At 36.1% G+C, this 26774-nt stretch overlaps 1 protein-coding gene across 2 annotated transcripts in view; it reads right to left on the reverse strand.

The window, feature by feature from the left end:
- LOC101896332 (uncharacterized) overlaps nt 1–26774 on the reverse strand; it is a 379916-nt gene that overhangs the window by 42723 nt on the left and 310419 nt on the right. For both annotated transcript variants that reach the window (XR_009342835.1, XM_059125896.1), the window contains exon 10: nt 4957–5133. Coding sequence is in view for 1 of the 2 variants with exons in the window: in XM_059125896.1 (XP_058981879.1) it covers nt 4957–5133 (177 nt within the window). In the remaining variant the exon portion in view is untranslated. The remainder of the gene's footprint in view (nt 1–4956; nt 5134–26774) is intronic.

Below are 26774 nucleotides of genomic sequence, written 5' to 3' on the forward strand. Positions count from 1 at the left end.
AAAGGTTCAAAATTTTGAATAATTATAATTCTTATAAAATGTGATGTGAGAGTCTGATCGTATTCAAGTCTCACACATCACAATACTTTTATTAACTCAAGGTCTGGTGTGAAGATGGAATATATCGTTCCACTCCTTCTGTTACCCCACAAAGGGTCAAAATTTTGAATATCCATGAAACTCATAAATCGCCAAATTACCCCCCGATTCTCTCTAGACTTGACACATCTCAATATTTCCATAAACACAAGATTTGTTAAAAATATGGTAGAAATCGGACTTCTACTTCTGGAACATTCCCCATAAATGGGCCAAAATGTTGAATAAACATGAAGCTCATAAAACGCGAAACAAGCATCCGATTATTTTTAAGCTCAGCACATCCCAATATTTCTATTAACACAAAATCTGGTGTAAAGATGGAATATCTCGGACCACTTCTTTTGGGTCAATATTTTGAATAATTATATATCTCACTAACAAGTGTCCGCTACTTCGTCAGCGAAAAGTCGCTCAAACTTTGATTCTTTCCAAGAGTTCGAGAGTTCTCAAAATGCATAAACAATCCTCAACTCTTCATCCACGACTCTAACAGTGACAACAACAAAATTTAGTACCATTAATAATTTTCCAAAAATTATGGTACACAGTTCAAAAGTACCCCCATATCTCAACACCAGATACCAAGACAGACCTCGATGTCATATTCCAGCTCTATACATTCACTAAAAACCAAATAACATATAGTAACCTTTCGGATAATTTTAGATCACATTTCCAAAACCATCTCTGTATGACGATCCCTCTCAGGCATAGACACCAATAATGACATCCATTTCAAATTTCAGAATTTCGGCTTTTTTACTTCGCCCAATACCCAATTTAATACTTTTCGTAAAATTGTAGTATTTATTTCCAAAACCACCATCATATCTCAAACCCAGATACCAACACAGACCTCAATATCAAAATTTCGAGATTCCAGGTCAGAGAACGGATTTCCAGAACTACCTACATTCCTTATTCCTAGAATGCAATAGTAATCCTATTTCTAAATTTTAAAATTCCAGCTTTATTGGTTCACCCAAATCGAAATTGTACCAAATTTAGTACCATTTGGTACTTTTCGTGCACATAAGTACAAATTTCGAAAACTTCCTCTATATCTCAAAGCCTACAACCCGCCAGTAATGTTAATTTTCCAGCTCCATCCCTTCCTCCAAATTCAAACTTACTAAATTTGGTACCCTCAAGTACTTTTTGTATACGTGCATACAAACTTCCATTAAAAACGTCCTTCCAAATCATCCAAAGTATCGACTCTACTCCTCAATCTTGATTCCCATTCCAAATTTCAAGTTGTTTGCTCTAACCGTTCCCCTGATACGGAATGGTACCAAATTTAGTACATTTTTGTACTTTTCGAAAACTTATAGTGCGAATTTTCAAAAACTCTTTGGTACATTTATCATTCACTTTGATTCCTTAAATAGTACCTTTTTATACTTTTCGTACCGTTCTAGAACGAATTTCCTTCGGACCAAGAGTGACTGTCACTCAAAAATTCAGGATTCTAGCTTCAGCCAATTTCAGTCAATTTGTTTTCTTTTTATACCCTACACCACATAGTGGTAAGGGTATTATGTCTTTGTGCATTTCTTTGCAACATGGATAAGGAAGCGAGATAGACTCATAGTTACTTCTGAGGATCTTCATAGAATCACTTTTTGAGTCGATTTATATATGTAAGCCCGTCTCTCCGTCTGTCCCTGTATTCTTGTGAACAAAAAGCAGGTCGCATTTATTATCCGATTGAGATGAAATTTTCCAAACAATATTTGTTTGGCCCATGAACGAACCTTATGAAAATTGGTGATAATGGGATCGGATTTAGATATAGCTCCCATAATTATCTTTAACCGATTTCGGGTTAATTGTACAACAAATGGCCAATATCAATCCAATAGTCTTGAATTTTGGTGCATTCCACCGAATTCAGTGTAGAAATAAGTACATCAAATTTAGTGAAAATCGGTTCAGATATAACTATAGCTCCCATATATATGCTTCATCCGATTTGGGGTTTTAAGTCCCTCACATGTGTAATATGCACCCACAAGAATGATATTTGGTACCAGATATTTTATAGAGCTCGGGAATATCTTTGCCAAATTTTATTGAGATCTGCTAAGATTTGGATATAGTTCCCATATACACACTTAATCCGATTTCAGGTTTATTGTGCAAACAATGACTAATATCAGCCCGAATGGAGAAAATTTCGGGACTTACGTTTCTATTTTGTGGAACTCGCCTCCGATATATATTTTGTTAATATAAACCTTCTAGAAGTGATATCATGCACTCTATAGCAATGTTATCTAGTATAAAAGCCTCCGTCAAAAGTATAAAAGCCTCCTATAAATAAGTTCCCTCTGAAACCTAATTATAACTGCTCCAAAGTCAAATGTTGATATGTGGTATGATCTACTTCAAATAAATTCTTTTGTTACGGGAGCTCTACAAAATATACATAGTGGTGTAGGGTATCAAATAGTCGGCCCTGCCCGACTTTTGTTTTTACTATAGATGAAATGCGACATAAGCATCAGATTCTCTACAAATTTCATGTATCTCAAATTTTTTGCTAACGCATGTTCCGATTTAATATTTTTTTCGATTAATATTATAAATTCCCCAGCAACAAATGTAGAACTGGCCTCCGCTACGCTCCCATATTTGTTTCCGTTTATAAGTATCACTTAGAACATATATACCTCTTTATTTTCCTCACAATGTAACACTAAACGAAATTCATTAGGCTTTGAATAATTGATGGCAATTACATGTTCTGGTTAAGGTGTAATAATTACATATTACGACTTATTGAACATTGACCATTACTGATACGTCTTGGTTAACTATAATTGTAGTTGCCCTCCGTTACGAATATGCTTAACACTGCTTCTATGCATGTCGATAATTGTGGTCTATATGACTTCAAATATCAACAAAGTTCCAACGAAAAGCCACAACGAATAATTGAATTCCTAACTGTGGCAGGTGCAGTTGTGTGTGTTATATTCTAATTGAGAATTGATTGCAACACCACAGTATTCAAGGACATGGAAATGTGCTAACAGAGATGACTGGCGAATTGTGGTTATCCATGAAAGTAATTTTAAATAACTTTGATTTCTTCAGAAAATCTTCGGATGTTTAAATTAAAAACTCCCAAAAAGATGTCTGATTTTTGGTCGTTTCTCAAGAATCTCCGAGTAATCTGCACAAAATCGACGACCTTCTTCTAATCTTTTAAGAGAAGGAGACCTTCTTCTGGTCTTTTAGGAGAAGGAGACCTTCTTCTGGTCTTCTATGAGAAGAAGACCTTCTGGGTTTCTATGAAAAGAAGACCTTCTGGGTTTCTATGAAAAGAAGACCTTCTGGTCTTCTATGAGAAGATCTTATTATGGTCTTCTATGAGAAGACCTCATTCTGGTCTTCTATGAGAAGCCCTGAAGGTCTTCTATGAGAAGTCCTGAAGGTCTTCTATGAGAAGTCCTGAAGGTCTTCTATGAGAAGCCCTGAATGTCTTCTATGTGAAGGCCTTCTGGGCTTCTATGAGAAGTAGACATTCTGGTCTTCTGACCTTATTCTGGTCGTCTAAGAGAAGACATTCTTCTGGTCCTCTAGGTGAAGGCCTTATGCTGGATTTCTATAAGAAGACCTTTTTCTGGTCATCTATGAGAAGACATTCTGGTCTTCTATGAGAAAACATTCTGGTCTTCTATGGAAAGACCTTCTTGTCTTCTATGAGAATACCTTCTGGTCTTCTAAGAGAAGACCTTCCAATCTTCTAAGAGAAAACCTTCCAATCTTCTAAGAGAAGACCTTCCGGTCTTTTAAGAGAAGACCTTCTGGTCTTCTATGAGAAGACCTTATTATGGTCTTCTGTGAAAAAACTTCAGATCTTCTATGAGAGGACATTCTGATCTTCTATGAGAAGATCTTCTGGTCTTCTTTGAGAAGACCTTCTGGTCTTCTATGAGAAGACCTTCTGGTCTTCTATGAGAAGACCTTCTGGTCTTCGATGAGAAGACCTTCTGGTCTTCGATGAGAAGTCCTTCTGGTTTTCGATGAGAAGTCCTTCTGGTCTTCGATGAGAAGACCTTCTGGTCTTCTATGATAATAACTTCTGGTCTTCGATGAGAAGACCTTCTGGTCTTCTATGAGAAGACCTTCTGGTCTTCTATGAGAAGACCTTCTGGTCTTCTATGAGAAGACCTTCTGGTCTTCTATGAGAAGACCTTCTGGTCTTCTATGAGAAGACCTTCTGGTCTTCTATGAGCAGACCTTCCGGTCTTCTATGAGCAGATCTTCCGGTCTTCAATGAGAATAAGTCCATCTAGTCTTCTATGAGAAGAAAACCTTCTGGTCTTCTGACCTTATTCTGGTCCTCTAGGGGAAGACCTTCTTCTGGTCCTCTAGGAGAAGGTCTTATTCTGGTCTTCTATGAGAAGGCCTTATTCTGGTATTCTATGAGAAGGCCTTTTTTTGTCTTCTGTGAGAAGACCTTCTGGTCTTCTATGAGAAGACCTCATTCTGGTTTTATATGAGAAGAAGGTCTGGGAAGGCCTACTGGTCTTCTATGACAAACCCTTCATGTCTTTTATGAGAAGACCTTCTCGTCTTCTAGGAGAATATTGGTCCCATATATTTTATATATCATTTTTTTCTGTTCATTGCCAATATTTGCTATATATAACTTGATACAGATGCAAGAACTCTACTACTGCAACCAAATGATGTGTATCACAATAGGCTCAATCTTATGTAATTTTCCTATAGATGTCTGTATATATTACCTCATTGATATATCTCTGTATATTTATGAATATCATGTATCACAGCTATGTTAATATGTTTAATGTTGTGGTTGTTTTTGCATTTAATTACCTGTATTTTGTCACAATCCGACCATGTCTTTAGTCGTGGCTCAAATTTCTTATCCTTCTCATTTGTACTGGGTGAAATTTTGGTTGTACTGCTGGTATCCTGTGTTGAGATCCAAACTAAATTGCCTTTTGGTTGTTTAACTAGGATCAGCGCATGTTTGCCATGGGGTACATCGTGCTGGGGTAGATGGACACATAATTTATGGTGCGTTGGCAGGCGATGTGAAGAAAAATAACATGAAAAAATAAGAAAGAAATCGCATGAGAATAAATTCGAACAATTTTAATGTTAAGTAGGTAGTTTTATTTTTAAGAAATTCAATTTCAAATTTTTAATATTGGAAAATTATTTTTTTACGAAAATTTATTTAATTTTTTTTTTAATTTTTTTCTCGCGAAAAAATATTATTTTAACCAGTTTTTCTTCTTTATTTCCTACGCTGTTAAAGTTTTACAACAATGCTATAATAGCTCTACACTCATCTAGATGTTCTACAAATTTGTTTATGCCCTAAGGTATCAAAGTGTTCTCTTTTTTCTGTGGCATTTGCCTGGTGTTGTTGTAACATTTTGTAGTTTTGCATTAGTTTTGAATTATGTTATTCGATTCAGCCAGACGTTGCCATTTCTCTTGGCTCTTCGTATTTCCACATCCGTTATATTAATTTAATTAAAAACTTGAGGTAGGTTTCTTTTGATAACCATGAAGTTTCTAATTAGTTTTCTCAAAGGTTGTGATACGATTAAAACATAAATGGAAATGTAAATAACAGAAAATAGATTAGGCCTTGGAAAAGTTTAGATAAACTATTTAAAAAGCCATGGCTTTGGGTCTTGTCAGAGACAAAGAAAGTTTGCAATTCATTTGAAAGATTCCGAACTTTGAATACCCTCCAATTCCCAAAGCTATAAAATCAGTTAAAAATTCTGTTAGAATCTTAAAAATATTGAATGTAGCTGTTATATTATGATCCATACGACGACATGGACCTGCATATATAAATTTTGTCATAATTCATTACAATAATCAAATGCGAAACTTAAAAAATCGGTGAATAATGTAGCTGAAATCATCAAAATACCGAATACCTGGAGGTACCATTACGAACACCTAATACCCAATTTGGAACAATTCCGGTAAATAGTGTCAGCAAAATCATCTAAATACGGAATATCGGGAGGTATATGGGGGCTATATGAAGAAGTGGACCCACATGGCCCATTTTCTAAATCGACATAGAATTATATGCTGATCAAGAATATATATATACTTTGCGGGGTCTAAAATGTTTATTTTGAGGTGTTGCAAACGGAATGACAAACTTAACTTACTCTCTACGCTATGGTATAAAAAACTGTAGAAAAAACCTTTCAAAGTGACCTATTATATGGGGGCTATATGTAGTCGTCCTCCTCAATAAGTATTTTTTGTCATAGACTTTAGTACCCATTATAAACTTTTACTACGAATATCAATTTATTGTTTACAAGCGTACAAAGGCATTTTGGTGAGTATTTTCCAGAAAAAAAGTTATTCGTGATGGAATTCAAGCGTGATAGTGTGAGATCTTTATACTTGGCTGGAAAACCACAAGTGGCTATCGTTAGAGCACTCCAGCATTTGCTCGTGAGCTCAACATAACGCAATATTCCATTCGGCAAATATTGAAAAATGAGCTCGGGTTAAAGCCATTAAAATTCCAAAAGTGCAAGAACTTACACCGCAACCGGAAGAAAATAGACTCAAAAGAGCTAAAGTGTTGCTTCGCTTGGCCGAAAGTGGTGAACTGCCGAATTTGGTTTTCTCCGATGAGAAAACATTCATTGTCCAGCAGTTTGTAAACAAACAAAATCTTCGTGTTTACTTGCCAAAGAGGTCAGCTGAAAATATGCACCTTCGGTTGGCCACCAGAACTCAAGCGCCGGCCATGGTGATGGTGTGGGCCGCCATAACAGCCGATGGGCGCTCTCCGCTCGTATTAATCGCCACGGTCGATCAGAATAAATGTCGAATATAATCGCGAAAATATTCTGGCTGTAGGGTGTATTAAAGCCTTGGGCTCGCAAACATTTTGACCGCAGACCTTCGACATTTCAACAGGACTCATCAAGCGCCACTCAAGAATGGTTACAAAATTAGATCCCTCGCTTCATTTCCAGCGCAGAATGGCCACCAAAATCTTCGGATAACAATCCGTTAGAGTATTGTGTCTGGAGTATCTTGAAAAGCAAGGCTGTCACTAAAAAAATACCAAAGTGTCGATCACCTCAAGCAAGCGCTTTGCCGGGAATCGGTCGTTTGAAGGCCATAATTCGTGCCAAAGGTGACCAATTTGAACCAATCTAAACTTATTCTTAAATTTAATGCTATTTCCGAAAATTTTTACTTTCATTCATAAATTAAAAAAAAAAAAACATGTAAAAATTATGGCGTTTGACTTTGTTGCAGTTTTTTCATCTCACCCTGTATGAAGACCCTAGAAACGAACAGTGAACTTAATATTAAATATCAGAATTTTAGCTCTATCCTTTAACCCAATACCAAATTATGTAACATTTAGTACGCATATAAAACATAATATACTTCTCTCCATCCTAGATATCAAAAGTGCTCTTAAATTAGTTCCATATAATACTTTTCCGTAAAATTACACCACCTCTATATTTCAATCCCAGATACCAAAAGAGACATCAATATCAGCTTTATCCCTTCATTCGATACCAAGTTAAGTATCATTTAGTACTTTTCCACAAACTCTTCCAGATCTCAATTCCAGACACCAAAATATACCTCAATATCAAATTTCAGAATTGTATCTCAACTCCTTCAATTAAGAAAAAATTTAGTACTATTTAGTAATCTTGGTACAAATATAGGATGCATTTTAAAGTCAGTAATATAAATCAACTCCAAATATCAAGTTTCAAAATTGTATTTCTATTTATTCTATTTTACCCAATATCAACGTTAGTACCATTTTAGAAACCAACACCATATCTCACTTCCAGATACCAACAGAGATTTCAATGTCAAATTTGAGGATTTCAGCCCTTTCAATTTGTCCAATGCCGAATTTAGTACTGCTTAGTATATTTCGTACAATTATAGTACATATTTACAAAACCGCGTCCAATCTCAATTCCATATACAAGCCGTGACATTTTAATCAAAGTTTGTGGATTCCAGCCCTATCCTTGCACCTAATACCAAACTTAGTATCACTTAGCACTTATCGAGCAAATATCCAAAACCACCTCTATATATCAACTTCAGATTCAAACAGTAACATTTATTTCAAATTTTAAGTTTTCTGCACAATTCCTTCACTAAATATCAAATTTGGTATCACTTAGTACTTTTCGTACAACTATGGGATGTATTTCCAAACCACCGCCAAATTTTAAACACAGATACCACCAGTAATCTAAATATCAAATTTCAGGTTTTCAGCTCTTACCTTTAACCCAATACTAAATATGGTACATTCAGTACTTCTCATACAATTATATTTCCAAAATCATCTCCATATTTCCAGGCTACAAATGAACAGTGAGCCTAATACAAAATTTAAGATTTCAAGCACCATCTGCTCACTCAATACCAAATTGTATTACTTTTTAGTACTTTTCGTACAATTGTTGAACACATTTCCATAATCATTTCTTTATCAAAAACTTACCACCAACAGCGATCCCAATACCAACTTTTCAAATTACCAGCCTTTTCCGTTAACACAAAATGGAATTGTATCAAATTTAGTAGCAATTAGTGCAGTTTTTACCACCTCCCTACATCAACTAAATTTCCAAGAATCGAGTTTCATACCTAAGATCAAAATGATACAAACTTTAGTGCATCTGAGTACTTTTGGTACACGAATTGTTAGAATTTGAAAAAATCCTTTAGTTTGTCTATCCTATTTTTAGGACGTATTTCCAAATTCCCCGCCCTATATTAACCAAACCGCATAAAATGTGATCCTAATGCAAATTTTAGACTTAAACTCAATCCCTTGGCCCAACAGCAAATTTAGTGCGATTTGGTACATTTTTAGTGCGTATTCCCAAAACCACCTCCAAATCTCAACCATACACACACAAACAGTGATCCTAAAGCCAAATTTCAGATTTGAAGCATTATCAGTTCACCAAATATCAAATTGTACCACATCTAGTACTATTTAGTACTATTTGTGCACTTGTAGTACACTTTTCCAACACCACATCTTTAGCACAAACCTATCGCATACAGGGACCCCAATTACAACATTTTAAATTACCAGCTTCTTCCGCTTACCCAAAATGGAATTTTAGCAAAATTAGTACTATTTAGTACTTTTCGTATACTTATAGTACATATTTCCAAAGCGATCGCCACATCTCCGCACAGCCTTCAGTATCAAGTTTGGGGATCCCATTACCCAATATGAAATTTAGTACCATTCAGTACTTTTTATACCCTACACCACAAGGTGGTCAGGGTATTATGTCTTTGTGCATTTGTTTGTAACAGGCAAAAGGAAACGAGATAGACCCATAGTTCCTTTTGATGATCTGCATAGAATCACATTTTGAGTCGATTTATGCATGTCCGTCCGTCCGTCCGTCTGTCCATGTATTTTTGTAAACAAAATACAGGTCGCATTTATTGCCCGATCCAGATGAAATTTTGCAGGGATCATTTGTTTGGCTCAAGGACGAACCCTATTGAAATTGGAGATAATCGGTCAAAAATTAGATATAGCTCCCATATATATCTTCTTCCGATTTGCCTTTTATTGTGCACCAAACGTGTAATATCAGCCCGAATTGTGTGGAATTTTGCATATAAACCCAAATTAGGCCTGAGAAAAAGTATGCCAAATTTGATAGAAATCGGTTCAGATATAGCTATAGCTCCCACATATATTGTTCATCCGATTTGTTATTTTTGTCCTCCGCAGCCGTAATATGCACTCTGCAACAAAAAATATTTGGGGAAATATATCAAATACAGCTCAGAAATACATTTGCCAAATTTTATCGAGATCGGTTCAGATTTGGATATAGCTCCCATATATAACTTCGTCCGATTTACCTTTTATTGTGCACCAAACGTCTGATATTTGGCCAAATTGGATGAAATTTGGCACTTACGACCGAATTGAGTCTAGAAGCTAGTATGTCAAATTTGATGAAGATCGGTTCTGATATAGCTATAGCTCCCATATATACTGTTCATCCGTCATATTTGTTACCCACAGCCGTAATATGCACTCCAACGAGTGCATACCCACGATATTCAGGGAAATATATCAAATACAGCTCAGAAATACATTTGCTAAATTGTATCGAGCTCGGTTCAGATTTGGATATAGCTCCCATATAAAACTTCGACCGATTTACGTTTTATTGTGCACCAAACGTCTAATATTTGTCCAAATGGAATGGAATTTGGCACTTACGACCGAATAGATCGAATAGAAGCCATTATGGTGAAGATCGGTTCAAATATAGCTATAGCTCCCATATATACTGTTCATCCGATTTGTTATATTTGCTACCCACAGCCGTAATATGCACTCCGTAACAACGATATTCAGGGAAATATATCAAATACAGCTCAGAAATAACTTTGTCAAATTTTATTGAAATCGGTTCCGATTTGGATATAGCTCTCATATATATCTTTATCTGATTTCAAATTAATTTTGCACCAAATGGGCAATGCAAGTCCGAATTTAAAAGGTCCAAATGCTTCGGCATATTTGGTCCTTTGAACTTTAATCATAGCGTGTATGTTAGAATTCTCCCATAAAAACTTTTAATTGTTATGTGGAGCTCTACTAAATTAGCAAAGTGGTGTAGGGTATCATAAAGTCGGCTCCGCCCGACTTTAGAACTTTCTTTACTGTTTTTTCATTTATATTACATATATGTCCAGGCTACACATGAACCTCGACCTTATTATTAAATTTCAGATTTCAAGCACTAGCTGTTCCCCCAATACCAAATTGTACCAAATATAGTACTAGTGCTTAGTACTTTTCGTGAACTTGTAGTACGCATTTCCGAATCTCAAATACAAAAATTTCAAAATTCCACCTCCATTCGTTGCCCTAAACCAAATTTTTCCAATTTTAGTATACATTTCCATGCCACCAACTTCATATCTCAAACCTTCTTTCCGACGTTGACTCTCATACCTCACTTTCAAGTTTTTAACTCAATCACATAACACCAAATGGTACCACTGTTGGAAGTTCAGTACCATTTAAGAACTTTTCCTTAAAGCAGGAATTTCCAAAAACGCTTTCGTTCATCTATCTTTCCCTCCGTCAGTCACTCTCATGAACAAATTTCAGACTCCTTCGAGTATATATGTAGTTGTTTTTTCTAACATTTAGAAAATAAGGTTCCAACATGTCCTGCGACTTCAACTTGTCCAACGACGTAATTGCAAAACATAACAAATAATTACTCGGCTGTGTTTCCTTCGTTCATTCCAGTTCCTTTCACTTAGCCTGACACGAAGCTTATTACCAATATTTTCTTCATTAGTATTGAACGGAATGCTGCTGCTCTTCCGGTTCCTATTCGCCCGCCATGCAGTGGCATTGTTCAATGAAGTCAATGATGTTTTTTCTTTTGTCATTTCCCCCTTTTGTGCTTGTAGGATTATTGAGTGACATTGTTGTTGTTGTTTTTTTTTTTTTGCTTGTTCCTTTTGTCAATATCTCTTTGTTGCGCTAGTTTCGTTGTCTGTATTTGTGTCGTAGTTTTTATTTTTGTTTTCATCCATTTTTTTCTTTCGTCATCATCAGTAATGCGACACAAATCAAACTTTAAATTAGCTGAAGTTTTACAATCATGTCGTGTGACTGTTGTTCGCTTCCTTTTGGTTGCAGTTGGTCTGTTATACAATTTCAGATTTTGTTGTTGAACGAGAACAGAAAAATAATAACTTCAAATAACATGCCATTCGGGCAAGCTTTGGACGCCTCCTTAACGTTCCATTTCGTTCGTCTCATTATAAAATGTGGTGTAGGAATCACAGGAGGATCAGTTGGATCATGTCCTAAGGACTTTATTGGGGGGTATTTGCGAGGCAACCAAAACATGAAGTTGCAGAATATACAGGGTGAGATAAAAGAAAAAACTGCAACAAAGTCAAACGCCATAATTTTTAATTTTTTTTAATTTTATTGAATGAAAGCAAAAAATTTGGGAAATAGCATCAAATTTTAGAATAAGTTTAGATTTGTTCGAATTGGTCAGCTTTGGCACAAATTATGGCCTTCAAACGGCCAATGAAACCGTCACACGCTGCCCGAATGTTGCTCTGCGGTATTTTGGCCCAGAGCAACATTCGAAGCGATTGCTTGAGGTGATCGAAACTTTGGCATTTTTTAGTGCCAACCTTGCATTCCAAAATACTCCAGACACAATAGTTCGACGGTTTGGTATCCGGAGATTTTGGTGGCCATTGTGCGCTGTGAGAAATGAAGCGAGGAACCTCATTTTGTAGCCATTCTTGGGTGGCGCGTGCTGAGTGTGGCCATGGTGCTGAGTCCTGTTGGAATGTCCAAAGTCTGCGGCCAAAATGTTTGCATGCCCAAGTCTTTAATACACCCTCCAGAATATTTTCCTGATCATATTCGGCATTTATTCTGATGCCACGGTCGATTAATACGAGCGGAGAGCGACCATCGGCTGTTGTGGCGGCCCACTCCATCAGCGCTTGAGTTCTGGTGGCCAACCGGAGATGCAAATTTTCAGCTGGCCTCTTTGACAAGTAAACACGGACATTTTGTTTGTTTAAAAACTGATGGATAACGAATGTTTTCTCATCGGAAATAACCAAATTCAGCAGTTTACCACTTTCGGCCAAGCGAAGCAACTCTTTAGCTCTTTTGAGTCTATTTTCTTTCTGTTGCGGTGTAAGTTCTTGCACTTTTTGGATATTCAATGGCTTTACCCCGAACTCGTTTTTATACCCTACACCACAAGGTGGTCAGGGTATTATGTCTTTGTGCATTTGTTTGTAACAGGCAAATGGAAAAAAGATAGACCCATAGTTCCTTTTGATGATCTGCATAGAATCACATTCTGAGTCGATTTATGCATGTCCGTCCGTCTGTCCATGTATTTTTGTAAACAAAGTACAGTTCGTATTTATTGACCTATCCAGATGAAATTTTGCATAAATCATTTGTTTGGCCCAAGGACGAACCCTATTGAAATTGGAGATAATCGGTCAAAATTTAGATATAGCTCCCATACATATCTTCGTCCGATTTGCCTTTTGTTATGCACAAAACGTGTAATATCAGTCCGAATAGTATGGATACGATCAGATTGGACCTGAAAATAAGTATGCCAATTTTGAATTCTCCCATAAGACTTGTAATTGTTATGCGGAGCTCTACTAAATTAGCAAAGTGGTGTAGGGTATCATAAAGTCGGCCCCGACCGACTTTAAGACTTTCTTTACTGGTTTAATATTTGCCAAATGAAATATTGAAATATAGTTCAGCTCACAAGCCATTTTTCGGCCACCGCGACTGCGACGCCAGTTTCGATCAAGTCACTTCTTTACTTTTCGAACCATTTCTGCTGATGTTGCTTTTTTCTTCCTTCCACTTCCTTGACGTCGGGCTACGCTACCAGTAACGCCACGATAACAAGCGATGGTATGAGACACAAAAGATTTATTCACATTTAAATGCTGGAGTGCTCTAACGACAGCCACTTGTTGTTTTCCCGACAAATATAAAGAAATCACACTATCACGCTTGAAATCCATCAGGAATAACTTTTTTTCTTGAAAATTCTCACCAAAATGCTCTTGCACGCTTGTAAACAATATAATGAGCTGTCACTGGAATAATTTTAACATCTGTCGGACGAGTGGCTAAAGCGTGGCAGCAGTCTGAAGTTGGTTGCAGTTTTTTTCCGCTCACCCTATAGTACTAAGTTTGGAAGACTCTTGCTATTGCTAATACGATGAAATGTAGCTTTTTTTGGATATGCGTACTAAATGCTCCTAAATTTGATATTGGGTGAAGTTATAGATTTGAAATTCTGAAATTTTATATTGAGGTCACTCGTGGATTCTAGCATTTTCATATGAAGACATTGAAATAGTTTTGGGTAGAAAAATTGAGTGTGGGTGCAATGGTGATGTTTGCCCAAAACTCATACAAAGTACGACTTTCACCCTCATTTTTTTTAATATTTTCAAATTTCTGGGATTTAAGTAAGATTTATACTTTTGACGTCTTCTAGGACCCATAGTAGAATTTTATGACAAATACTTTTGTGGAATATTTTCAATTGCTACGATCCCATTTAAAGGGAGTTTTTAGCCATATTTTTTAAAAAAAGGCCAAAAATACCCTTTTGTTTGACGTGCTTATGGGTTAAAATTGTCAACCAAAATGTACCCAATATCTGCATTTTTGCTGAAGACTCTATACACCTAAAATGCCTGGTTTCCGCGGAAACTTAGTTCGAAAATTTCCAAAAGTATGGAGGGGGAGGGGGGGGTGTAACTTTTTCCCTTCTTTTTAAGTTATCTCACGTTGCAAAACTTTCAAAAAGCCGAAACATGTGTCTTCTTTTTGTACCCTCCATCATAGTATGGAGGGTATATTAAGTTTGTCATTCCGTTTGCAAAACCTCGAAATATACATTTTAGACACCACCGTCCGTCAGTCCGTCTATACGTCTGTGGAAATCACTCTAGCTTCCGAACGAATTGAAGTAGATTGTTAAAATTTTGCTCTAATGTATGTTATGTCTGCAGGACTTTTGGTATTGAAAATGGGCCATGTAGGTCCACGTTTTGGTATAGCCCCCATAAAACGATACCTCCCGATATTCGGTATTTTAATGATTTTAAGGACATTTTATCACCAGATTTTTTTCAAATTCTGTATTTGAAGTTCGTAATGGATACTACAGCCTAAGACAAAAAATTGTCTGTGCAGGTCCACGTCTTCGTATAGCAACCATATAAGGGTACGTCCCGATATTCGGTATTTTGATGATTTTAGCGTCATTTTTTACCGGAATTCTTTCAAATTTGATATTTCAAGTTCGTAATGGATACTACAGCCTAAGACAGAAAATTGTCTGTGCAGGTCCACGTCTTCGTAGAGTCCCCATATAACGGTACCTCCCGATATTCGGAATTTTGATGATTTCATGGACATTTTTTCACCAGAATTGTTTCATATTCGGTATTTGAAGTTCGTAATGGATACTACAGCCTATGACAGATCCACGTCTTCGTATAGCCCCCATATAACTGTACCTCCCGATATTCGGCATTTTAATGATTTTATGGACATTTTTTCACCAGAATTCTTTCGAATTTGATATTTGAAGTTCGTAATGGATACTGAAGCCAACGACAGAAAATTTTCTGTGCAGGTCCACGTCTTCGTAGAGTCCCCATATAACGGTTTCTCCCGATATTCGGTATTTTGATGATTTTGGCGATATTATTCACCGGAATTCTTTCAAATTTATTATTTGAAGTTCGTGAATGATACTGCAGGCTACGACAGGTCCACGTCTTCGTATAGCCCCCATATAACGGTACCTCCCGATATTCGGTATTTTGATTTTATCGACATTATGACGGATTTTTTTTTAATTTTCGCATTTGAATATTGTAATGGTTTATGACAAATGTTACCTACGCAGTTTCATGTTGTCGTATAGACCCTAATATATTTTTTAACGGATTTTTTTGTTTTTGAGAATTGCCAAATTCGTTCCAAATGGTGCAGGGTATTCAAAGTTCGGCCCGGCCGAACTTATAGCTTTTTTACTTGTTTAGCTCTACTTTCATAATATGATTTATGTGTCCTGCTATCATTTGTTTGTGTTGTTGCACAGTCTAAGTTTTTGATAAAAAAAATGTCCACAGTTGACTACATACTTTGTTTCATTTCCCCCGAAAATTGTCGACTTCATTTACTCGGAAATTTATTACAATATTCTCAATCACGGTAAGCCAGTCATTCATCAAGCTACTTATTAAATTTAATGTCCTTTCCAAATGTCCTGTCCTGTGTTGTTTCGAGTCTATTGAGCTTTCCCTCCTTCCACAGGACACTATTGAATGGAGTCAGGCAGTCAGTGCATGCGACAACTATGGTGGGGGTACTTTAAAAGCCAAACAAATTGAAATTTGTCCCGAGTACCTAATTTTGTTGTTCTCCTTTGTTTGCCAAGTCTTACTTCCAAAGAAACTGGGGGAAAAAAGTAATAAACTTTACAGTTAATGTTTACCTTTGAAAAACTTGGAAAAAAGATGGACTACTTTTTTTTTGGAGTAGAAACACAAATTCATAACAAAATTGAAGATAATATTGAAGAGAACCCCAAAGTAAAGTTAAAAACAAAAGAGGAAATAAAAAACTCAGTTAAGGATTTTGTTTAATGAAGTTATTCTTTCATAGAAACAAAACTGAGAAGTGGTTGGGGGGAATGTCCTTTGTAGTTCTTCTTTTGTTGTGGTGAGCTGGGTCAAGCTATGAATACAGATGGTACCTGGCGTAGAAACGAAAAAAACAGAAATTTGCCACAAAAAACACTTTCTTGAGTAACTTTGCCAAACCGAAGAAGATGAATAACTTGCCGGCCCCTATGCTTGTTGGGTTTTGCATTTCTTCTTGGTGACCACATTTAAAAACCCATTGTTACCCCGTAAAGCACTCGTCCCCCACTCCCTCCCTTCACTCAATCAGATTAAGAATATTTTGTTTCTCTTTTGTCCGGTAATCAGTTTCAGATGTCACAAATACCATAATGATGGTTAAGTCCTTTCTGCAGTTAAATGAATAAAAAAGAGGTGAATAGCGGAGAGAGAGAATGGAAAAACTGGATTTTTTCACGAGAGGATTACGGGAGTTTGAAGAACTCCTAATTCGGGTTTGCGGGAAATTAATTTACCTTTGCAGATTCTGTGGAAATAAATAAAAAATGGGTGTGCAAAGATAAATTAAATATAAGTTTTATAAAATTCGAAAAATTTGGTTTCGTAGCTTCGCCGAGAATTAAAGTTGCCCGCCTTAGCGTAGATGGAAAATGTTTATAGATGTCTAAACATGTTTGATGTTAGTTTTCAATCTGTTAACATCTACTTTTATTACAAAGTCCTGAAAAGGCATGAATTTTAAATATGTAAATATGTCCAGGAAGTCAGCCATATAAGTAAGGGTATATGAAGGTTGTCATTCCGTTAGCATCGATAATGGACCCTACATGTCCTCGTTTGAGGTACTGTAGATATAAAGGATGAATTTGGTATTGGTGTTAAAAGTGTACAAAAATCCTATACAGACGGATTTTTTTATAAAGAGTGATTTCTTAAAAGCTAGGGTAAATTAAAAAAAAAAACAAGTAAAAAAAAACAAATTTGGCAATTTAAAAAAAAAAAAAAAATAAATAAATTAAATCCGTTAAAAATTCTGTTCAAATCTTAAAAATACCGAATGTAGCCGTTATATTAGGGTCTATACAATGACGTGGACCTGCATAGGTGACTTTTGTAATAAGCCATTAGAATATTCAAATGCAAAACATTAAAAAAATTCGGTGAGTAATGCAGCTAAAATCATCAAAATACCGAAGGACCTGCACAGACAATTTTCTGTCTTGGGCTGTAGTATCTATTCCGAAAATCAAATATCAAATTTGAAAGAATTTCGGTAAATAATGTCGCTAAAATCAAAAAAAAAAACCGAATATCGGGAGGTACTGTTATATGGAGGCTATACGAAGGCGTGGACCTGCACAGACAATTTTTTGTTATAAGCTGTAGTATCTATTTCGAAATTCAAAGACCAAATTTGAAACAATTCCGGTGAATAATGTCGCTAAAATCATCAAAATATTGAATCTCGGTGTGTACCTTTATATGGGGGTTATACAAGACGATCCACAAACAATCTTCTGTCATAGGCTGTAGTATTCATTACGAACTTTAAATACCAAATTTGAAACATTTCGTGTGAATAATGTGGCTAAAATCACCAAAATACCGAATATCGGGAGGAACCGTTATATGGGGGCTATACCAAAGCGTGGACCTACATGACCCATTTTCGATACATAATACACATTTGAGTAAAATTTTATATACCTACTTCATTTCGTTTGAAAGCTAGAGTGATATACACATATGGACGGACTTCGCTAAATCGGCATAGAATTTTATGCTGATCAAGAAAATATATACTTGTGGGGTCTAAAATGTATATTTCGAGGTGTTACAAAGGGAATGACAAACTTAATATACTCTCCATACTATGGTGGAGGGTACAAAAACAAGATTAAAATTCTGGAAATTTCAGAATCCAAGCTTATCCATTCACTCAGCTGCAAATTAAGTATAATTTTCTGCCTTTCGAACAATTATAGTGCGCATTTCCATATCCACATCCTTCTCATAAAACTATACACCAACAATGGCCTCCATATCAAATTTCATAATTCCGGCTCTATCCTTAGACCTAATCACAAATTTATTACAACATTCTCGCACACTTATACTACGCTTGTCCAAAACCACTTCCTTATCTCAACCACAGACAGCAGGACTGACATCCATATCTAATTTAATGATTTTGTACTATTTAGTACTTTTCGAACAGTTATGACACACATTCCCAAAACTACCTACATATCTCAAGCCCAGATACCAACAGAGAGAGGATTCCAGCTCTCTTCCTTTTGCCCAGTACCAAATTTAGTTCAATTTAGAACTTTTTGTGCAATAAAGGTTCACATGCCCAAAACCAACCACTGACACTAACAGTCACATCCATATCAAATTTCATGATTTCAACTCTATTCCTTCACTCAATACCAAAGTTAGTATTATTTAGTATTTTTTGTACGATTATGGTACACATTTCCAAAACCAGCAACTCAATTTAACATTTCGGGATTCCAGTACTATTCTTTCACTTAATGCTATATATAGTACCATTTAGTACTTTTGTACAACTATGGGTCGCATTTCAAATTCACCATCCAAATCTCAAACACAGGTGCCGTCAGTAATCTAAATATCAAATTTCAGTATTTCAGTTCTATTCCTTCACCCAATACCAAATATAGTACCATTCAATACTGTTCGTACAATTATAGTACACATTTCGGAAACCATATTCTTATGCCCAGGCTACAGATATCAGATTTTAAGCACTATTTGTTCACCACCTACCTACACCTAAATTTCAAATTACCACCTTCTTTCGTTCTAAATTTACGAAATTTAATACCATTTAGTACAGTTTTTACACTTAGTAACATATTTGAAATCATCACCTTACATCACCTCTCAATCCAATTTACAATAACTTCATCAAAGACATTCACGTCAAATTTCAGATTTTCCGTTCCACCCCAAATAAAAAGGTTAATATTATTTAGTACTTTTCATACTTTTTAGTACGTATTTACGAATCCCGGTCCATGGTCAACCAAACCGCACAAAATGTGATCCACATGCCAACTATTAGACTTCCAACTCAATCCCTTACCCAAATACCAAATTTAGTGCCATTTAATACTTTTTAGTACGTATTAACAAAACCATTTCCAAATCTCAACCCTGTACATTAACAGTGATGCTAATATCAAATTTCAGATTTCACAGATAGTACGTTCACCCAAAACCAAATTGTACCAAATCTAGTACTATTTAGTACTTTTCATGCACTTGTCGTACATATTTCCAAAACCGTCTTTTACCACAAATCTAGTACTAACTGGGACCCCAATACGAACATTTCAAATTACCAGCCATTTCCGTTCACCCCAAACGGAATTGTACCGAACTTAGTACTATTTCGTATTTTTGTACAATTATACTACATATTTTCGAAACCAGGCCCACATTTCAATTTCAGATATAAATCGAGACCTCAATATCGAATTTTGGGGTTTTGCTGTCCTGTCACATCACCCATTATCATATTTAGTACCATTCAGTACTTTTTGTACAATTATTGTATACATGTGTCCAGGCCACACATGAACAGCGACCCTAGTACCAAATTTCACATTTCAAGCAATATATGTTCACCCAATTCATACTATTTCAGTGACCTTAATGGCAAATTTCAGATTTTGAAACACTATCTGTTCCACCAATACCAAATTGTACCAAGTATAGTACTATTTAGGATTTTTAGTGCGTTTGTAGTACATACTTCCTAAACCACCTTTTTATCACAAACCAATCACCAACATTGACTCAAATACAAATTTTTAAAATTCCAGCTCCATCCGTTCAGGTTGAACCAAACTGTTCTAAATTTAGTACCATTCAGTACAGTTCAAGCACTAAGTACAAATTTCCAACCAACTACCTTCATATTTCAATCTTACTCTCCTGCCTTGATTCTTATACCAAATTGCAAGTTTGTAGCTCTGTATCAGTTCACATAGTACCAAATGGTACCATTTTAGAAGTTAAGTACCATGCTTGAACTTTTCGTTATTTTAAAATTCGAATTTTTAAATACCCATTTAGTATGTCTATCCTGTTCTCCATCAGTGACTCCCATTCCAAATTTCAGAATTCTAGCTCATTCCGTTTGCCCAATGGAAAAGTATTCAGTATTTGGTACATTTTAGTACTTTTCGTATCCTTACGAAAATAGGTATTTACAAAAAAAAAAAAATGAAATAATAATAAAAAAATCAAGTCGCCTGCAAGAAGCCTCTAAGGTTTTCTTATGGCTTTCATTCCACAATCCTTTGGAAAAAAAGGATCCCCCCACAACTATCATTTCAAAGAGACAAAATTACAAGGGTACCCCTCTCACAAATGCTTGGAAAATAAACAATACGAGTGTGGACTAGCCTAAAAAAACCAAAATAGCCCAGCGATCAACCAACCGACCGACCGACCAACCCACCCGTCCACTTGAAACCATAAAATCTAAATGAATTTATTTTGTAAATGAAAGAAAACAAACTCCTGGCCTGGACTTTGCCACCACCTTTTCAAAGGCAATCCTCTTAGCCAACATAAGTAGCGTTTGTTGAGATTTAAAAGGGTTTCTTTACAAATGGATGCCATTATCCCCACAAGGAGGAAGAAATGGCTAAACAGGAACACAAATACAATGCCAGCTTTAAGCCAACGGGAGTTGGTTAAGAATAGTTTACATAGGTCAGAACAAAGTGCAAAGCCAGGGGAAAATGCCTGAAAAGTAGGTATTTGTATGTATGTATGTAACTAGGTATGGGTGTGTGCATGTGTGTGTGAGCGGCATTTGTTTATATTGAAAAACCACAAGGGTATGTTAAATACCAACCGAAAAACTTGTCCTGCCACCACATAATATAAAAACGCCAACACCAACGTCATCAACCAACCAACCACGCAGCCACCCACCTGCCAATGAACAATGCCTGCAAAGCTGAAAGAATGCCATGACTGGGTGTGGAAAGTATGTAACCTGGCCTACCTACCAGGTTCCAGGAAACGCAAACAAGGAAACATTTTAAACTCTAAACCACAAATGGCAAAATATTTGCAAAACTATGCATGTTATTTATGTTGGCCTTTCTGCGAACTGGCTCACATTGCAAGCGGATATCTTGCCAACGTCATCATCATTCGGAGAACAGCAGCCGGCAGCAGCAGCTGCGGCTGTTGCTTTGGCTGATGGGAATGAACTCGGCAAGAGGACACCTGGGATGTAGTTGTTTTTGTTTTATTTTTAAAGAGGCTAAATTTAATGTTGAGTATTTTGAATTTGATTTTTTGAAAATTAAAAATATATATTTTTTACAATCCACTGTCCCGAAATGGATGTTGAAATTTTGGATACGATTTCCAATAATTTGAAAAAAAACAAGATTTGTAGAAAATTTCATCTCAACGAGGACAATAAATGTGACCGGATTTTCATAAACCGTTTCAAAATGCTAGAATCTGGAAATTTTTCAGGAGTCTCATCCTTGGTGATTGGCCTGCGATAAGGCTGGGTATTCGTAAATTTGTACTAAATGTTCATACCCCTTTAGTACGAATTTACGAATACGAAAAATATTAAAATGTACTAAAAATTTAGTACTATGTATTGGGAATAGGGAATTAGTTAGAATTCTGAAATTTGAAATTAAAGTCGCTGGTGGAGACTAGGAAAGATGCACTAAACTGTTTTTGGAAATTCGAACTTCAAGGTAACGACAAGTTCTAAAATGGGGCCAAATCTCAAAAATAGTACCATACCATACCATAGTATTATGTTAACGCAAAGAGCTAAAAACTTGAAATTTGGTAAGAGAATCAAGTTTAGAAAGTAAGTTTGATATACAGGGTAAGATAAAAAAACTGCAACAAAGTCAAACGTCATACTTTTTAATTTTTTTTAAATTAATTAAATGAAAGCTAAAAAATGTCGGAAATAGCATCAAATTATAGAATAAGTTTAGATTTGTTCGAATTGGTCACCTTTGACGAATTATGGCCTTCAAACGGCCAATGAAACCGTCACACGCTGCCCGAATATTACTCTGCGGTATTTTGGCCCATTCCCGGCGAAACGCTTGCTTGAGGTGATCGAAACTTTGGTATTTTTTAGTGACAACCTTGCATTCCAAAATACTCCAGGTACAATAGTTCAAAGGATTGGTATCTGGAGATTTTGGTGGCCATTGTGCGCTGGAAATGAAGCGAGGAACCTCATTTTGTAACCATTTTTGGTTGGCGAGTGCTGAGTCCTGTTGGAATGTTCAAGGTCTGCGGTCAAAATGTTTGCGTGCCAAAGGCTTTAATACACCCTCCAGAATATTTTTGCTGTAATATTCGGCATTTATTCTGATGCCGCGGTCGATTAATACGAGCGGAGAGCGACCATCGGCTGTTATGGCGGCCCACACCATCACCATGGCCGGCGCGTGAGTTCTGGTGGCCAACCGATGATGCACATTTTCAGCTGACCTCTTTGGCAAGTAAACACGATAATTTTCTTTGTTTACAAACTGCTGGACAAAGAATGTTTTCTCATCGGAGAAAACCAAATTCGGCAGTTCGCCACTTTCGGCCAAGCAAAGCTACTCTTTAGCTCTTTTGAATCAATTTTTTTCCAGTTGCGGTGTATGTTCTTGCACTTTTTGAAATTTCAATGCCTTTACCTCGAGTTCATTTTTCAATATTTGCCGAATTGAATATTGCGATATGTTAAGCTCACGAGCCATTTTTCGGGAACCGCGGGTTTCGATCAAGCCGGTTCTTTAATTCTCGAACCATTTCTGCTGATGTTGCTGTTCTCTACCGACCACTTGGTTGACGTCGGGCTATGCTATCAGTATCACGGTAACGAGCGATGTTACGAGACACAAACGATTTATTCACATTTAAATGCTGGAGTGCTCTAACGATAGCCACTTGTGGTTTTCTAGGCAAATATAAAGAAATCGCACTATCACGCTTCTCACCAAAATGCTTTTGTACGCTTGTAAACAATATAATGAGCTGCCACTGGAATAATTTTAACTGCTGTTGGACGAGTGACTTAGAAATGACAGCGGTCTGAAGATGGTTGCAGATTTTTATCTCACCCTGTATACTAAATGTTACTAAATTTGGTATTGGGTACAGGAATTAAATCGAAGTTTAGACATTTGATATTAATGTCACTTGGTTGGTTTCCAGGGTCTACATATGGAGACTTTGAAATACTTTTGAACAGGAAAAATGGTTGTGGGTCCATTGTGCAATTGTTTTTGTTTTTAATATCCTCCTCGGTAAACTTCAAACGAAAAATTTTGAATATTTTTTGGTGTACAAGATAAACATTATCCAATTATTCTTTCCGAAAAGGTAAAAGTGTTCCGATACATCCTATCACCACACCAGATCTTGCGTTGGTAGAAATCTTACGATGTGCCGAATTTAAAAACAATCGGATGCTAGTTTCGCGTTTTATGAACTTCAGGGTTATTCAACAATTTGGCCTGTTGTGAGGGCATTACCAAAGGTAGTGGTCCGTTCTATTGGTTTTTTATACCAAAATATTGAGATGCACGACTTTTTAAGACAATTGGACTCAAATTTCACGTTATATAACAGATATAATTATTCGAAATGTTGACTCTTTGTGGGGGACGTACTTGATAGAGTGGGCCAATATTGTCTATTTTCAGACGTGATTTAGCGCTTATAAAAATATTCGGATTTGAAAAATTTGCACAAAATTGAATGATCCGGTCTTGTACTGTAAAGTGAATTATTTTCCTTGAAAATCTTGACATTTTGTGGGGAAGGTACCAGAAGGAGGGGACCGATATAGCCCAACTCCGAACTCGCTCTAAGTTTCACAATAATACTACAATGTACCAAGTTTGGAAGAAAATCGGTTTCTCCTTTCGGGAGTTATCGTGTGCACTAGCCAGATAGACGGACCCACGGATGGACACCCCTAGATCGAAATATCCTGAAACAGATTTGGTGCAAATAGACCTAGGATCTAAAATCGATATTCCGATGAGTCACATTTTGGCCGTACCAAACGATATATATCCTCTCTTGCCAAATGGCTGAGGGTATAATAAATAGCTTTACTTTTTCCCATAGTTCCCCCCATTTTCTTTTTATACCCTACACCACAAGGTGGTCAGGGTATTATGTCTTTGTACATTTGTTTGTAACAGGGAGAAGGAAACGAGATAGAACCATAGTTTCTTTTGATGATCGGCATAGAAACACATTCTAAGTCGATTTATGCATGTCCGTCCGTCCATCCGTCCGTCTGTCTGTCCGTTCGTCTGTTCATGTATTTTTGTAAACAAAATACAGGTCGCATTTACTGCCCGATCCAGATGAAATTTTGCACAAATCATTTGTTTGGCCTAAGGACGAACCCTATTGAAATTGGAAATAATCGTCAAAAATTTGGATATAGCTCCCATATATAACTTCGTCCGATTTGCCTTTTATTGTGCACCAAACGTGTAATATCAGCCCGAATAGTATGGAATTTTGCATATTCAACCAATTTAGGCCTGAAAATAAGTATGCCAAATTTGATCGAAATCGGTTCAAATATAGCTATAGCTCTCATATATATTGTTCATCCGATTTGTGATATTTTGTCCTTCGCAGCTGTAAATACAATATTGCACTCTGTAACAACAATATTTGGGGAAATATATCAAATATAGCTCAGAAATACATTTCCTAAATTTTATCGAGATTGGTTCAGATTTGGATATAGCTCCATATATAACTTCGTCCGATTTACCTTTGATTGTGCAATGAACGTCTAATTTTTGCCAAATTTGATGAAATTTGCCACATATGACCGAATTGAGTCTAGAAGCTAGTATGTCAAATTTGGTGAAGATCGGTTCAGATATAGCTATAGCTTCCATATATACTGTTCATCCGATTTGTTATATTTGTTACCCACAGCCGTAATATGCGCTCCGTAACAACGATATTCAGGGAAATATATCAAAAACAATATATTAGCCAAATTTTATCGAGATCGGTTCCGATTTGGATATAGCTCCCATATATATTTTTATCCGATTTCAAATCAATTGTGCACCAAATGGGCAATACAAGTCCGAATTTAAAAGATAAAAATGCTTCGGCATTTTTAGTCCTTTGAACTTTAAATTATAATTATAATCATAGCGTGCATGATTGAATTCTCCCATAAAAACTGTTAATTGTTATGCGCAACTCTACTAAATTAGCAAAGTGGTGTAGGGTATCATAAAGTCGGCCCCGCCCGCCTGCCCGACTTTCTTTACTGGTTTTTTAATAAAATCCTTCTCGAAGTGATATCATGCACTCAATAACAATGTTATCTATATCTATAAAAGAGGAAAATGTTTGTATGTTTGTTTGTTTGTTTGTAATTTATGGACTCGAAAACCGCTGAATAGATTTTCCTGAAAATTTCCATATATACTGCAACATCACCTGAAAGTAACATAGGCTAAATACATTTTTGAATTTTCACTTGGAACTGGAGATATAGCATCAGAATCGGAGGTACCTCCCAAAAATTTAGATTTTATATGCACATATCTATTGATTGGTTGAAGATACAGTCTCCAAATTTGGAATACGTAACGGAATTTGGAACAAAAATAAGTTTGCCAAATTATATTGTAATCGGTTCAGATTTGGATATAGCTCCCATATATATTTTCGACCGATTTCGTTCATTTGATGCCTCAAACACAATATGAATGTTCTATTCCAATGAAATTTGGAATGTGTGACGGGATTTGATCCGAAAATAAATTTGTCAAATTATATTGAAATCAGTTCAGATTTGGATATAGCTCCCATATATATTTTCGGCCGATTTCAAACATTTGATGCAGCAAACACGCTCTGTATCCCCAATTTCAATGAAATTTGAAACGTGTGATAGATTTTATCCAAAAAATTGATTTCCCAAATTATATTGAAATCGGTTCAGATTTGGATATAGCTCCCATATACATTTTCGGCCGATTTCATGTGTTTGGTGGACCAAACACGATATGTATTTCCAATTGTAATGAAATTTAAAATAAGTAACGGAATAGGGAGCCAAAATGATTTTGTCAAATTAAACTGAAATCGGTTCAGATTTGGATATAGCTCCCATATATATTTTCGGCAGATTTCAAGCATTTGATGCAGCAAACACGCTCTGTATCCCCAATTTCAATGAAATTTGAAACGTGTGATAGATTTTATCTAAAAAATTGATTTCCCAAATTATATTGAAATCGGTTCAGATTTGGATATAGCTCCCATATATATATTCGACCGATTTCATGTATTTGATACAC

This window comes from Musca domestica, unplaced genomic scaffold (genome assembly GCF_030504385.1).
Source record: "Musca domestica strain aabys unplaced genomic scaffold, Musca_domestica.polishedcontigs.V.1.1 36, whole genome shotgun sequence".
NCBI lineage: Eukaryota > Metazoa > Arthropoda > Insecta > Diptera > Muscidae > Musca > Musca domestica.